The 16,460-nt window shown below is 42.4% G+C and overlaps 1 protein-coding gene across 4 annotated transcripts in view; it reads left to right on the plus strand.

Annotated features, from left to right (window-relative positions):
* The first annotated feature begins 164 nt into the window (after positions 1-164).
* ccdc18 (coiled-coil domain containing 18) overlaps positions 165-16,460 on the plus strand; it is a 19,771-nt gene continuing 3,475 nt past the window's right edge. For 2 of the 4 annotated variants that reach the window (XR_015115741.1, XM_086203303.1), the window contains exons 1-23: positions 165-300; positions 860-968; positions 1,419-1,577; positions 1,817-1,917; positions 2,120-2,248; positions 2,514-2,610; positions 2,698-2,819; positions 2,971-3,259; positions 3,410-3,503; positions 4,404-4,621; positions 5,356-5,466; positions 5,761-5,892; positions 6,150-6,284; positions 6,389-6,454; positions 6,548-6,664; positions 6,780-6,947; positions 9,022-9,164; positions 11,146-11,309; positions 11,415-11,628; positions 12,630-12,729; positions 12,807-12,944; positions 15,397-15,537; positions 15,647-15,784. Coding sequence is in view for 3 of the 4 variants with exons in the window: in XM_086203303.1 (XP_086059429.1) it covers positions 1,449-1,577; positions 1,817-1,917; positions 2,120-2,248; positions 2,514-2,610; positions 2,698-2,819; positions 2,971-3,259; positions 3,410-3,503; positions 4,404-4,621; positions 5,356-5,466; positions 5,761-5,892; positions 6,150-6,284; positions 6,389-6,454; positions 6,548-6,664; positions 6,780-6,947; positions 9,022-9,164; positions 11,146-11,309; positions 11,415-11,628; positions 12,630-12,729; positions 12,807-12,944; positions 15,397-15,537; positions 15,647-15,784 (2,946 nt within the window). In the remaining variant the exon portion in view is untranslated. The remainder of the gene's footprint in view (positions 301-859; positions 969-1,418; positions 1,578-1,816; positions 1,918-2,119; positions 2,249-2,513; positions 2,611-2,697; positions 2,820-2,970; positions 3,260-3,409; positions 3,504-4,403; positions 4,622-5,355; positions 5,467-5,760; positions 5,893-6,149; positions 6,285-6,388; positions 6,455-6,547; positions 6,665-6,779; positions 6,948-9,021; positions 9,165-11,145; positions 11,310-11,414; positions 11,629-12,629; positions 12,730-12,806; positions 12,945-15,396; positions 15,538-15,646; positions 15,785-16,460) is intronic. The other 2 variants (XM_086203304.1, XM_086203305.1) reach the window with 2 other exon arrangements.

Raw genomic sequence — 16,460 nt, forward strand, 5'->3', positions numbered from 1 at the left:
TAAAATGTGATTTGAGCTTCAAATGAAATTGGACTTTTGACAGTTTAAGCGCAGGCGCCGCCTTTCGCGGTTTGTGTCATTGACAGTCTTCTCCACCAATCACATACCAGTATAGAGTCGCTCAGCCAATCACAAATGTACGGTTCAAATGTGGGCGGGGGCCAGTTCAAGTGCCCTAAACTACAGGTACAATAGGAACATGTAAAGATGTTCTCAACTCTTCAAATTTCTACGGATAACTTAACGGGACGAACGAACATGGACTCAAGATGTCTCACTCTAAACTAGTAACGTCCTCCGGTGGGTCATCGGGTGGCTTTAGCTTGTAAAACCACAGTAACGTGAACTTTAATAGCCCTTAGCATCGTTAATAGCATCGTTGTTTACATTTAGCTAGCTACTATGCTAGTTTGTGGGCAAAATATGCTTGCTTCTCTGTTTACCACTTAACGTTGCATACCTCTATGTCAGCGTCTTGCTCTGATATATTGCTCGAACAGCCGAGAGCTCAAATTAAGATGTTGACTACCGAAATATACCTTGGACGTAATCGGTCTCATGTTTGAGCAATCGGGAGAGTTAAAGCGAAGGAGATAGTAAACAGCTCCCATTGACGGGGCTCAGTATTCAAATTGTGAGACAACAACGTGTGTGAGTTTGCTACAGTGCCGCTAACGCTGTCTCTCAGTCTGCTCGATAGTCTTCAGTACTCTAGCACTGCTACCTAAAACTGCACCCTTCAGCACAGGAACTGTCACACTACTGTCAGTGGTTATGGACAGAGAGGCCTGGGAGCGGATTTTATCGTCCTGTTTTAATTCCCCTTTACACACATATTTATGTATATCATCTTCTATAGACAGACTGAGAGCGTACAGCCTGATCGCCTGACTACCCCAGACCTGCAGACGCCTGATGTTCCTCTGAGTTTCGTAGCAGGATCCCGTCCATCCTTCACCAACTTTAGGGTGACAGAGACACCTGCTAAATACTGTATTAACAACCTGCTAAATACTGTATTAAGGAACATACATTTATTCCATTACACAGAAACACAAGCAAGTGCATGAATTTAAGATCTGTTTGCTCAAATCACATTATGAGATTACCCAATGCATGGTGCAGAATATATATAGCTATATTATATTAGAACTAGTGAATCAGCTGTTGTTATTATGATTATAATTTAATTTTTATTTCATGAAGAAGTGCGCTGCAATCGGTGTTCTAACCTCTGAAATTCAGATAATGTTAATGGTTAAAAATGAAAAAAGTAAACTATCCTCTGCCATTTCTTACTTTTTTACGAGTTGAACATATTTTATACTCTTAATCTGTCTGTAGTGCTGCCACTGTGGAGTTGCTGAACTGATTTTTGCTGTTTTATACAATTAAGATCTATCTATCTTCATGTTCAGTCTGCCTCAGTGAAGACCAGCTCAGTAGAGATGGAGTCTGCTCCTGCGAGGAGGAAGGTCGGCGGCGTCCGTCAAGAGAACGCCTGTGTGACCATGCAGGATGAACTGCTCGTGAGTGACTTCAACCTGCAGTATGAATTAGCCTCCTCCAGGTCTCAGGTACAACATTCTCTAGACCTCATTCACTCAAAATATCCATTTGAATAAAGTTTATGTAATTTTGAATCTGCTCTTGGGTTTCAAATGAGCATTTGTTTCTGTACCTTTTTGAGAAAATTGAGCAAAAAAATTGCTTTGCTCTAATTTCTGTGACTGACATCGACCATAAAAGGAGTATTAAAAAATCTGTAACATGGACCAACAGCTTCAAGAGCTTCTCTTTTCTTTTTTATCTTCAGCTCCAGTGTCACAGGGTTGGGGTTAAAAGCAATTCAGCAGTCCTGAGTGAGCAGATTCGTCATCTTGAAATAGAGCTGGAGACGAAGGCCAAAGAACTAAAGTAACTTTTTGACCTCTTAACATATTGTCTGTAGATAATAAAATAGGTGCTTTAAGTCATGTCAATGTCGTGTTTATGTAACTGCAATATGACAGTATGCTGGAATATTTATATATGTATCGTATTATTTCATGTATTTTTACAATCATAGCCTCACTTGCTCTCAATATATTAACTACCTGTCATTGCCTGTGGTTGTCAGGGCAGCAGAGCTGAGGGCGGAGCGTAAACAGGAAGCAGCAGCTCACTGTGACATCATGGTGGCAACTCTCACTGATGAACTGAGCACACTTAGAGAGGAGTTGACCAGCAAAACAACGCTGGCCAAAAGGTGATGTCTTTTATTATGCATGGAGCCAGCACTTTTTTTTCTTCTTTTTTTTTGGAGGGTTTTTAGGGCACAGTTACAGTTCATGACACAACTTCCAGCATTTTGAGTACATTTTTTTTGTTTTTTGTTTTTTTTACCCCTATGTAATAGCACTTTGGTCTGTTTAAAAGTTTTATTGAAGTAAAAGCAATGCCTGTCTTGCATATAGAGTCGAAACACAATAGATTTGTCTGTTTATTTTGTCAAAATGTTGTATTGCCCACAGGGCTGAGCTGCAAAGGAATCAAGTGCTTGAAAATGCAGAGAAACTCAAAGAAGCGTTCAAAGAGTACAAGGCCACCACTGCTATTAAACTGAACAAGGTCATTTGTAGTCCAGTTACAGTTTGAATAACTCATATTCAGCTGCTTGTTAGTGGTGATGACTTTGTTTTCATTTGTGGGTTTCAGGTGATGGAGAATGAAAACAAATTAAAAGAGACACTGATTGAGTGTGACAGAGAAAAGGAGGAGTTGGAAATGAAGTGTAATGTGTTGGAGAGGGAGAAGACAGAAGCGGGTCAAACGATCTGGTACGTGTGTGAGAGTCTTTATATTTATGTGTAAACAAAAAAATGGAAGTATCTTTTAATTTATCATTATCATTTTAGATGTAGATTGATTATAAACAATAAAAGAAAAACTCGACTGAATCCCTCATCTTCCTGATCGTGTGCCTCATAGCCAGTTGAAGGAGGAGGTGAGGCAGGCAAATGCTTCAGCTGCTGAGCGCTTGGCCCTCCAGGCTCAGTTGGAGGATGCAGGACGACGAGCCTCACACCTGGAACGGCAGCTCCAAGAGCAGGTTTCAGAGTGTCGGGAGCTGGCCTCTCTGCGCAGGGAAGTAGAGGACCTGCGGACTCTGACCCAGACCCAGGAACAGAGAGCAGCCCAGAGCCACAGAGAGGCTCAGCAGAACCAGGCTGAGCTTGCTAGCTTAGAGGCCATACTAGCACTGCTGCATCTAAGAGAGGTGGAGGCAGATACATACACCACGCACACAAAATTACACACACAATCATATTGTCTTTGGCATCTCCACGTAATAGGCCACAATCACAGCCAAAGCCACATATTTGTCCTGAACATCTTTGCAGCCGTCAAATAATCTTTTCAATTTCAGGATGCTGTGGGACCACTCTGTGTGAGACCCTGCATGCTGACCACCTACCCAGTGGACTATATGAGAACTGCAGACGTGTTTGGGCTGAAACCAGGTACGCTGTCGAGCTTCGTGATGTCAGCCATGAGGGACTGGTGGCGAGGCTTATTAGCAGAGATGCTAACATTCATGTGACAGGATTATGTTCAAGGCATTTAGAAACCATACAGTGCTTCTGATGAGAAGAGCAAAAAAAAAATACAAAAACGCTTTAAAATTTTGATGTCTGCCAAATCCATTTATTTTGACTGTATTTGGAACAGTTCTGGGTCTCATGTTGTGTTAAGGCAGGTTCCATTATCCAGCACAAACTATTAAATGGAATCTGTATCTGTACATGGTTCAGCACTATTATCTGATATTGGATCTGTTGACAGTGTCAGAGTTCAACACTCCTGACCCCAGATCTCATCTCTACTTATAGTAGAGGTTCTGGCTGTAAAAACCCACTGTACACTACTGGCTGTAAAAACCCACTGTACACTACTGGCTGTAAAAACCCACTGTACACTACTGGCTGTAAAAACCCACTGTACACTACTGGCTGTAAAAACCCACTGTACACTACTGGCTGTAAAAACCCACTGTACACTACCTACTCAGATCCAAATTGCCAACAGATTGCATGAGGAAGTAGCTGGTAAACACGGTAGAACACTTAGCTGCTTAGCACTACCTAATTAGTTGAGGGCTGAAACAGCTAAAAGGAAAGTGAACATAGTGGTTGTATTTAACAGGTGGACAGAAACCACTTCAGTGATATTTTCAAAATAAATTGTAAACTATCTTTTTTGTTGTTGTGATATTGTGTTTTGTTTTAGCAGTGTGAGCATAGGTGCATAAGCTGAAAATGTGTCCATCCCTCAGAGAATATCTTCAAATATCAAATGAATCTGAACAGTTATTCACATAACACACAAATTCAATCGCTGTATTCTTTACATCTCCTTCACAGGAGAAGGTTACCAGCGGTTGCTTCAAGTGCTCCAGTCAAAGGAAGCTGAGCGGCTTAAACAGAGCAACCTGGTTGAGCGGCTTCAGGAGCGTTTGAGCAGGGCCCAGGAGGAGATTTCCTCCCTGCAGAGCTCCATGGCCCAGAGAGCCTCCCACTACCAGAGCCTCCACACTGAGCTGCTGGACAAGGTCAACCAAGCCACAGACACAGAAAAAGAAGTAAGTCTCCTTTACTTTCTGTCATTGGTTTGACATTCTGCCACTCTGTCTTTTCCTCAACTGACTCACAGTCATCAAAAAAAGTAGACTGAAAGTTCTGACTGAGAGCAGAAAAGTGAACAGTCCATGGTTTAAATGGGTGTGGTCTTTTATGATCCTGGTGGCTCTGGAAAGGTAATGTCTGTCTGCATTATCAGCTGTGGATCGGAGAGGAGTGCCAGTGATCCTCGCTGTGGCCTTCGCCACTTTCTGCATGGCCTTCAGATCTGAGGCGTTACAGCTCTGATACCAGATGGAAAGGCAGCCGGTCATTATGGTGGTGGTGAGGACGGGAGGGGGAAGAGTTGCTCCTCCTATCCGTTGTAGGAAGTTGAGCTGCTGGTGGGCTTTCGTGGTCAAAGATGAAAAGATGATGTGTGCTGGAACCAGATCAGATTGTTGGTGATATGCACCCCAGGGACTTGGTGTTCTGGACAGTTTCCAAAGCTGCTCCGTCTAGATGGGAGTGTGGGTGGCTGCTTCCTCCTCAAGTCCACATTTAGAAATAAATTGTTGAGTTTGTATCAGTCAATCAGATGTTTCACCTCCTTATATATCAGCTCCTCATTATCCCGGATGAGGCCCACCACTGTCATGTCATCCTCATACTTTATGATGGGATTTATAACAAAGGTTGTTGGATTCAGCTGATGAATTTACTTGTAAGCATTTCCTTGGTTTGTCTTTCACCTCAGCTGAAGAGAAAAAGTGCTCGAGCAGCTGCTCTGGAAAAACAGTTACAGGAGAAAACATCTGCCTACATGCAGGCTGCACTGAGGAACACCGAGCTGGAGAATCAGCTACGGGTGTGAAAAACACACACACACACACACACACACACACACACACACACACACACACACACACACACACACACACACACACACACTCACTCACACACAGACCTCCTAACACTATCTCTGATTTACTGCCAGAAAGAAATAAACTCCTGTCACATTTCATACCTGTGAATGCTAAACATTTGGGGTCACATTAGCATGGTTTGTAGGTGAAAATGTCACATCCTGAAAACACTGACTGTTTGCTTGCTTATGTTACTTCTACCACTGATCCACGATTCCACTTTTCATGTGATGCAGGAGAAGACCAGCAATCTTCAGCATTACCAGTCACTGATGAGCAAAAGGCAAAGAGAGTACCAGCAGTCTTTGGAGACATGTAAATCAACACAAGCTCAACAAACCACTGAGCAGCAGCACAAAATAGAAATGGTGATCTATATTTATTATTTTGGTCTTTTTAGTCTTTCTAGTCCGTTTCAGTTCTCAATAGAAAACAAACTACAAACCTCACCACCCCACTGGAACACATAATCACAACAATTACAGGGACACAACTACAAACAAGAACATCACACACACACACACACACACACACACACACACACATTCCCCCACAAACCTTTAAAAGGAATTGAAACGCAAAAACAATAAATCAACACAATTTAATGGTTTTCTTGCATCCGCAGTTGCAGTTATCTGTAGACGAGGCTCATTCTCTTGTGCTGGAGACGCAAAAGGAGCTGAGCTCCCTCCAAAGAGAGCGAGACGAGGCTCAGGGTTTGACTGTTCAGCTACAGACCTTCGTGGAGAAGCTCACACAGGTCAGCTCATGCAGGAGCAGACCGGCTTATTTTCGGACTCAGCAGCCAAGCCAGTGTAGTTGACCAAAAACACAGTCAGCAGCCAAATTGTGATTTGATTTCAGGAGAAGCAGATGGAAGTGAGACGCAATGATGACCTCCTGCAGAGCTTCAAAGAGCAGGCAGCTCAGGTTGGTGTCCTGATTTAGCTGCAAAAACTTTTCAGAATTTCTCTGCAGCTAATGGCTTCTTTGCGCCATCATTGACTTTTCTCTGTACACCAGGTGTGTGAGCTGCAGGTGTCTCTGTCAGCGAACAGAGAGGAGATGAGTTCATACCTGCTGCAGATGGAGGAGCACAAGAAGACCTACGAGGCTGAGCTGCAGAAAACTAAGGACAAGGTGAAGTGTCAGAGACTGCCCTGCTATTTAAAAACATGTCTGATGTTCCATCCTCGTCCATTCTTCGTGCACTTAACAGGGGTGTGTGTCTTCTTCCTTATTTGTTCCTCCTCAGGCATCTTCACTTCAAGAAAAGCTTCAAAGTGCCAGCCTGGAATGTCAGCACTCCAGTGAACAGAACCTGCAGCTTCAGCTTTCTCTTCAGCAGCAGCAGACCATGCTGAGCGACAGCACTGCACGCATCGCCGAACTGGAGGAGAGCCAGTGCCAGCTGCAGTCACAGGTACTAGTACTACTTACCAGAGTAACTAAAACGTGCTCATCTAATGAAGTCTACGTATACATCAGCAGAAAGTGCTTGAAGTTTTATCTCTGACAGTAATGTATAGATGAGTAGGTACATACATAGGTATGTAGGTGATGTGTAGAGGTTTTCTATCTGTGTGCAAGATAACACAAAAACTAGATGGCCAATTTTACAATTAGATGTGTCATACACAGAGTCTTTAATTTTTGGGATAGATTAGTCATAGCACCACCTGGTGGCAACAGGAAATGACATGGTGTTTTTTATACTTTGATGTATACACAGTATATGTGTATATCTATATCTATCTATAAGTACAGTGTGTGTGTGTGTGTGTGTGCGTGCGTGTGTGTGTGCATGCGTGTGTGTGTGCGTGTGCGTGTGTGTGTGTGCGTGCGTGCCAGATTTGGTCAGAAACACCTTTAGAACTTGATGGGTTTATGTCAGGACTGTGGCTTTTTTTTAACGATGTTACCATGGCGAGGACGCCAATTTTGATATTTTACCATAGAACCGACGACTGTTGAAACTAGATTCCACATGATTTTTCCAAACTCTTGTAATGCACAGCAACATAATAGTTTATTTCAAGCATCTGTTCTCCAGCCCCACCTAGAGGACACAGGAAGGGATATATGCACCACAGCAGCCCATCAGTCTGCTCTTTCATGAAAAGAGCACAAGAAACGCCCACTCTAAAGGATGCAGGGGGCAAGGATGCGCTTTTTAGCTGGCTGCAGCTGGAGTTGGGAATTGAGTGCCACAGTGTGAAGTCATCTGAGTTGAAGATAGCAAAGTTTTGTTTCCGTCAGTGCTTTCTAGATGATATTATTCATTCATTTCCGCTGGGTAACAGTCTCCCACCGTGAACCCAAATCCTTTCGGTTCTATTTTGGTCTCTTGGCCCTTAGTTTGCTATTTTTCCAGATTTGGTGATCTAAAGTTGATCTGAAGTGCTGCTTCTCCTTCTGTGCTCATGACTTCAAAGGTCCTCGCCGTCACACTCTGTTGCATGTTGAGCAGTTGTGCCTCACAATCCCTTTCATCATCAGAGTCACGTGTTACATGGCTGCTTTAGACATCTGTAATTAACTTCATGGTAAAATGAATGATTATAGTTTCTTTTTATATATTTTTGTGCCCAGTGAAAGGAGGAAGCCTAGCCTGAGGCAGTTAATTATCTGGAAGCGTGAGTCAGATTTACAGATTTTTAGTTTTAGGGAACACATTTGCTTAAATCTGCTGAGGTTGTTTTTCAAAACAGGCTCCTTGTTGTTTGAAAGATGATTTTAACTGCAAAAAAATACCCTTTATGCATCAGTTTAGTCACAGCCTGACACATTGCACTCATGTAAGTCATCTCAATGTTTGGTCTGTGGTCCGTCTGTATTATCCAATAGCCTGAAAAGGATTTGACTTGGATTTTTTTCCTGCTATATGAACAACGTGTCTTCAGCCTTCAGTCAGGGTCCACGTCTTTGTGTGTGAATTGAAGCAGAAGTTTGTTTTGAACAAAGATCATCTTTCTATTACATAAGCGTGGAGAATTTCTGTAGGAACGATACTTAAACATGACTGTGCTCTCATACGCAAATACAAACATTGACCTCTGCTCCCTGAACATGCCCCACACTGCTGCTAAGTCTGCTCTTGCTAGATGAAATGGCAGTTTGATCTTGTGATTGTATTTATAGTATAGCTTGTGGTTGTACTTTCTAATCTGTACAAAAACTCAGAACAATGCCTCTCATTGGGGGAGCAGAGCTGTGCAGGGACATGGAGGAGCTTGGATCTCTTCTGGCCAAGTGACAAAAGACCAGAAGTAGACTTTTTTGATCATTTTTAGTTGTAGGCCAGTTTCTCTCTACAAGGAAAAGTCTGGTTTCAGCGCCTCGCTGCATTTAATGTGACTAAACTAGAAAATGAAGTAGTGTCATCACTTTTATCTTGCATTTTGCTCACATAAATTTTTTTTTTTTTGCATGAAATGTATAGACTGGTTCTGGAGTGTGGGATTCAAAGACTGAGGCGCCTTGCTGTGTGTCTATAGGTGTCTGTTCTGGAGCAGCAGCTGGAACGGGCACAGGCATCTCTGCAGGATCAGGTGAGGAACATAGAGGAGTACACTACAGAGAGAGACAAGAACCTGCAGGAGATGAACCAGAAGAACACACAACTGTTGGAATCTGTCAAGTAAGAACATCTGCACAAACTGTCAGATTTACGAGCTGTGCCCCCAAACTTGTGGTTTCACGAGACATTTTTATGTTACACCACAAACAGTATGACAAAGTGCTGAGCGTTTTATTCTCTGGGTCTTCTTGTTTCCTGGTCCCAGAGACCCAAAGTTCAACTATGGGTGTAACACCACACTTGTCACTTTTTACCCAGTCGACCAAACACAGACAACTACTACAAAAACAACATCAAAACAATGGAGGAGCTCTTGAACCAGACGATTGTACTCGTCAATATGTTTCCTCTCTGCAAAATCTTTTGAGCCCACAAAGCCCAGTTTTCTCTTCCTGTGTTGTTTAATCCAGAGGAAGTGTTTTACTTCCACCGAGACTCTGTGTGGTGAGTCAGAGTGCCATTGTCAGCCTAGTGCCTGTGGATATAAATTTAAAACAGCGATTATTCGTGCGAGATTTTTTGAATCTAAAATGTTGTTTGTACAGAATCATCTCAAGAAGACCATAATTGACACCTTTTCAGAAAATAATAGCATTGTATATATTTTTATTGATAGTGCTGGAAACATCTCGGATGAAACTGGAAACTGAAACACATTAATTGTAATTCAACACGGATTAATTGTATGACCCACTTCCTCTTTTAGTTCCAGCAGAGATGTTTATTAAACGAATAAGGAGCAGCACAGCAGAGGTGTCGCTCTTTATACAGAAGGTCAGCACAGCTCCTCTTTGTGTCAGCAGGTTTGACAGCGGGAATGTAAATACTCAAACATTTCAAACACACCTCAGAAAACCACAGCAGATCCTGGGCTGGACTCAGAAGTCTGGCTTGTGAGATGAACTCAAAACACGTCTTAACTTTGATAATTCAGTAAACAGAAGATGCAGACTCTTATTTCTTGGCCGACCGTGACCAAAAACCACAGCCGCATTTGCATATGTAAACCATAAGGTGGGGACAGAACCACAAAACCAGACCACAGTTAATCTCCCTGAGTCCTGTTTACTACGCAAATTCAAACACTCTTATTTCGAAATCATGGAATCTGTGGCACATTCAAAAAAGTGGGAATTCCCCTAATCAGTTTTCATGCATTTTTTTTTTAATGTCACACGTTAGCTGCAACAAAGTTGAAGTAATTTGTGTAAATCATGTGATTAATCACAAGATTTTTGTCCCGATTAACAAAATGTATTAATTGACCACCATCATTAGTTATTAACGAACGACAGAAAAGATTCCTTAAACCAGTCTGCGTGCATTTTGTTTGATTCATATATATTCATCCCCAAATTTACAATGAAACACTGTTATTTTTAATCATTTTTTTTAATCGTGATTATTTTACAGGATTTTATGTGATTAACTTTAATTTTTTAATGGATTCCCCGCACCAGTGTTATTTTCCTCAAGCCTAAGATTATAAGTGGGAACATCTGCTGCAACCTTTACAGTCCAGTTATATAATGTCAATGTTTGTGACAAAACAGGGGTTTTTGAAAGCACACCATCCCTCTTGTCCTGCAGCGAAGACAATCTCATGATCCCACCGCATCCTATTTTACTGTAGGCATGAATTAGCCTTCCCTCCCGTCCCTGTGACCATACGTATATAAGTGGGCTCTCACTTGTCAGACTGAGACAGAAGACACAACCGTCTACTTCAGTCTGCCGTTTCTCTCCATCTGTTTTTTAAATCATATTAACTGTTTAATGTGCCATCAGAAGGCACGTTTTCTTGACTTAGTTTAACTCCTCTCACAAGTCAGAAGGGTTCTCCCTTTGCTGTAGAGCTACGATGGGAGCCGTGCTCATGATAAGGTGAGGACATGGACAGGCCGCTTGTCTCTAGCTGCGCCTGGTCGGTTGGTGCCCTTGGCAGGATTACCTAAAAAGGCTTTTCTGTTGATAAATGTACAGATGCTTTTGCTTCTTTCTAAATATACTAATTATTGCTGCATGTACTTTCTCTTTGAAGCAATCTGACATCAGAGAGGACAAAGTTTCAAGGAGAGCTGGTGTCTAAAGAGACGGAGCTGCAGCGCCTACGGAGGGAGGTCATACTTAAGGCATCTCAGATCAGCTGCTTGGATGAGAGCCTGCAACATACAAAGAGGTTGCTGGACAACAAGAATGACATGGGTACGACCTGACAGCAAATCCTAATCATCCCTCCAGACTGCGAGGCTCCTGTACTCATGGTCACTCTCTCATGCTACTTTCTTTTCTCTCTCTTGGCCCTCAAAGTCACAGATATGGAGGAGAAGCTCCATCGCTATGAGACAGAGAGGCTGAACTGTGCTCAGCGAGCCCAGGCCCTTGAGGGGCAGCTGCTGACGGTCCGCGGAGAGTTGGCTGAGACTCTGAAGCAGCTACAGTTACTGAAGGACGTTCTGCAGAGAACCCAAACTGTCGCTGACGAGCGAGAAGCCTCTGTGGAGGAACTGACTGTACAGCTTAGGTGAGGGGATTTTCACCTGTCAGGTGACAAACCCACGATGGAGGAACGATGTGCCATCTGGGTTAGAATCAGTGTCTACATTGTGTACAAGTGCCACAAACACACAACAGCAAAGCACACACTGTCACTGATCCCGATTCTGCTCCAGTGTCCAAACGACTGTCACATGCTCTTGACTTGTTGTAACTTTAGGCTCAACAAGATGAAAGTTGTATACATTTTTACTGGGGAATCTTTGAATGATGTAGCAATACGTGTGTTGGTTTTATTATTTATTACCATTATTTAGGTTGATTGTTTTCCAAGTTGGAATTTGTCATGTAAGTTGTTGTGAGAGATTTGTTAAAAGCCCAGTTTGACATGATTGTGTGTGATATTTTTCTGTTTACAAACTCAAACTTCTCTGAAATAATTTGCGTAACACACTGCGTGCATCTATTAGACATCAAGCATACGGGATTTGACCGTTTTGTTGGTATATACTCCATATTTAAGGTCACCCATCATGACCCCGCCCCAACCCACACCCACACCCACACACACCAGCCTCATTCCTTTTTAAATTCTCTTTAGTGTGTGTGTGTGTGTGTGTGTGTGTGTATGTGGGGGAGTTTAGCTGGCACATACAGATGCTCCATTCAGACAACATAAGAACAAAGCTTTTCGTTAAACTGTTCATTTTTGGTTCACTTACACGTGACACAGACACTTATGGCTCAAGTTAACCCAAAGTCACATTATATTAACAAAACTCAAACTTAAGATCAATCTGAAAAAGTTTGGCAATAAACTTCTAAAGAAATACATCCCTAAAAATTCCCCATATTTCTCCCTGAAATAAACAAACAGCAATATTATTTTTCCCGCGTAGTTAACACACTTAATCTTGCTTTCTGTGTGACTTATTTTTTATGTCTTATCTAATACGAGTGTGTGTGCGTGTGCGTGTGCGTGTGCGTGTGCGTGTGTGTGTGTGTGTGTGTGTGTGGGGGGCTTCACAGTGAGACCCGGAGGGAGTTGGAGGAGAGAACTCACGAGGTCTTAGACATGGACAGTGCTCTGAAGGAAAGACAGGGGGAGCTCCAACAGAGAGCAAAACTGGTACAACACACAAAGCACATATAACTACATTTTATATCTGTGTACAGTATCCCTCACTCTGTTGTTGTGATCTTTAGCTGGCCCAGCTGGACGTGGCCATCCAAGAGCACAAGCAAGAGATGGAAAGGAAGGTGGAGTCGCTGCAGCAGAGCATGGAAGCCCGCGAGAGGGAGCTAAAAGACACGCAAAGGGCGCTCGCTGAGAGAAACCTGAAGGTTAGGCACTGAATACAATAGCAAAACTTGTAAAAGGTCCTAAAGTTTTTTATCCTTGGCACATACCACACCCCTCCACTACCCTGGATACCACATTTCCTAAAAATGCTCTTTTATTTGAAGAAAAAAGGACAATGCAATACAATACAATATTTTTAAATTAACATTGTTGTAGGGTATTGCAAAATTGTTTAATGCTAACCACAGAAAACTACGATGTATGTTATATTTCTCATGCCGCGAATCACACCGCACACTCAAGTGTGCATGGCTGCAGCTCAGTGTTGCTTTGTGCTATGACTAATAATTAAAAAAAGAAAACGAGCTTAAGCAAACAAATATCCTTCTGAAGAAGAATAAATATGTGAGCTCAAACATTTAAATGATATCACTAACTGATACGTGTGTGTGTGTGTGTGTGTGTGTGTGTGTGTGGATTAGGAATGCAAATTATCGAGTAATTCATGAATCGATAGTTGTTCCATTTTATCGATCGATGATCGATTAATTAATAAGCGGCAATTTTTCTAAGAAGCTCTATTTGCCCCTGAATCAATAGGTTCTATCTACTGTATACGTCACATAAAATGCTATCTTCCTTATGATATATAGAAAAAATGCAAATCATATTCCTTAATCAAAGATTTATTCAGGGCAGGGAGCAACACATTCATTCACGAATAGAAGAATGAAATAATATGTAGACTACTTTGACGTGAAAATAAATTAGTGCACTGTCACTTGGCAGCAAAACACAATTCTTAAGTAGTACATTCACGAATACAGGATATACGGTATATATTTCATTTTTTTTGGTTCTGTTTTTGATATGTCTTTTATACGTTTTTATGTGATGGTACCGATATGGGCAGCGCAGTGGTGCAGTGATTAGTACTGTGGCCTCACAGCAAGAAGGTTCTGGGTTCGAGTCCCAGCTCCAGCACGGGTTCTTTCTGTGTGGAGTCTCCATGTTCTCCCTGTTCCTGTGTGGGTTCTCTCTGGTACTCCCCGGCTCCATCACAGGATCTTTCTGTGTGGAGTCTCCATGTTCTCCCTGTTCCTGTGTGGGTTCTCTCTGGTACTCCAGCTTCCTCCACAGTCCAAAGACATCAAGAGGGGACGAGGCTGATTGATACTCTAAATTGACTGTAGGTGTGACTGTGAGTGTGAATGGTTGTCTGTCTCTATGTGTTGGTCCTGAGATGGACTGGTGACCTGTCCAGGGTGAACCCTGCCTCTCACCCGTAGCCGCTGGGATAGGCTCCACCCCCCGCGACCCTTAATAGGAATATGCGGAAGACAATGGATGGATGTTACTGTTATGTGTTTTTTTTATGTGACCTGCTGAACGCAACAATTTCCCTAAAGTATCTCTCTATCTCTATCTATCCACACCAGGGATGCAAACAATTAATCGATTATCGATTAATTGTCGATAAGAAATTACTCGACTAAAATAAATTAACTGCGTTTTGAACCAGGAATTTCCCGTCAGTCCACGTGAGGGCGCGCTTGACACCAGACGTACTTGACGCACACGCGGGAACATATGCAGGATGAAGAGGTCTAGACGGAGTGCGGTATGGAGCCACTTCAAGCTGATTAATGACGACAAAGAGGCCAAATGCAAAATATGTGAAACTATTTTCAAATACAACTCCACAACTTTGCTGAATTACCACCCAAATACGTCGCATTCAGCCGTGTTATAAGGAGTGAGTGGTTCTCAGCCTACCATCACCACAGTGTTGGCAGAAGGGTATGTAGAATAGAATAGAATAGAATGCCTTTACTGTCATTATACCAGGTACAATGAGATGCAGCGCTGCTCCTTAGGGTGTGCACATATAAATAGAAAAATATACATTGACACATATTTACACTACTATACCTACTATAGGACTAATACTGACATAACTGTACATAGACTCTGCAAAGACATAAGGACATATACTTATACATATAAGACATATACATGGACTGTACAACTGTAAACAGGCTTGTGCAAGTCCCACTGTGGATACATGTGGGAGTGGATAGCAGCTTTAGGTGGTGCTGTGGTGCATGGAGGTGCACAGGCACATTCTAGTACCAGATTCAAGGTGGCTGTGTCATCAACAGATTGAGGTGACATAGCATTTGCAGTGCAAACATGGCAGAACAGTCCTGGTGACAGTGCAAAACATATAGAGGTACTTATACAGTTCAGTCCTCATCCTGATCTGGTTTTGTGTAGGACAGTGTTGTTTTTGGCAGGCATTTTAGATTTAGTTTTAGTCTTAGCCTTTTGGACTAAATGCTTCTTAGTTTTAGTCACATTTCAGTCATTTCTATCCTTGATAGTTTTAGTCGACGAAAACTCAAAGGTTTTAGTCAAATATCAAAGATACCTATAAATAAAAGATACAATTTTGTGTGTGTGTGTGTGTGTGTGTGTGTGTGTGTGTTTTAGGAGACCTGTGATCTCCGTCAGCAGCTGTGTGTATCCCAGCAGAAACTTCAGACTCTATTGCGAGACCTTGAAGAAACTCAGTGTCACCGCGACACTCTGTGCAGAGACCTGAACGCCACCCAGCTGCAGATGAAGGAAAAGGTAACGTCACCTGATTCTGCACACCGGACACTGGCACAACTGTGCATGTTTTTTTCCTTCTTCTGTGGCCTCCGTTACAGGGTTGTTGAGGGTCTGTATGTGTTTGCAGGTTGTGCTGCTTTGTCGTGTAGAGGAGGAGCTGGCTCTGAAGGAGGGGCACTGGCAGCAGTCAGAGACCAGGTTGCAGAACATGGTCGCGTCATTGGAGCAGGAGCTGGAGGTGGAGAGGGAACAGCACAACAAGGAGGTTCAGTAGAGACTGAAGTTTTCAAATTTTCTGGATCAAATATATAAAATCAAGTAGAAGTGTGTAGGATTTAGTGACATCTAGCAGAGAAGCTACAGTGGCCTCCAGGATGTTGGCTTCTCGCACTTTCTACAACACAATATTGTTTGCCAGCATCACCTGCAAAATCATAAAAACCAAAACTTCATTGATCCCTGCAGGGAAATAGATCAAGCAGCAGTAACTTTGCTAGCCTACGACTTCTCAAACACAGTTGGAAAATAGTCTTGTGATTGAAGTCCAGAGTGATCACGAAGAAAATGCGTGGTGTAGGTCTGTCGTCCTGCAATAACCAAGGGGATCGTGATGCACATGGTTAGTAGCTGAACAGCACAGAGATGTAAACACAGCATCTAAATTTTTTTTTAAATTTTTTTTTTTACTTTAACCTATCAGAGTGACTGCTGTAGTGCAGCTTTGGGTCATCTCGCGGGACTTGGATCAGCTCTGAGATCTAAATATAAATATTTATGACTCATTGTACTCTACACTTGATGTCAGTTCCTCATTTGTCAGTTTGGTTTCTGTTCTCCATCTTTTCAATATAAACCTTGTGGGTTCTGGATTGACTGATCTAGCATTACTGTCAGCCCACTTCTGTTTCCATCTGATTTCTTTTCTCCTTTTTTTGGCTCAC

This window comes from Aulostomus chinensis, chromosome 5 (assembly GCF_037954235.1).
Source record: "Aulostomus chinensis isolate RoL2024-O1b breed Wild chromosome 5, RoL_Achi_v1.0, whole genome shotgun sequence".
Classification (NCBI taxonomy): domain Eukaryota; kingdom Metazoa; phylum Chordata; class Actinopteri; order Syngnathiformes; family Aulostomidae; genus Aulostomus; species Aulostomus chinensis.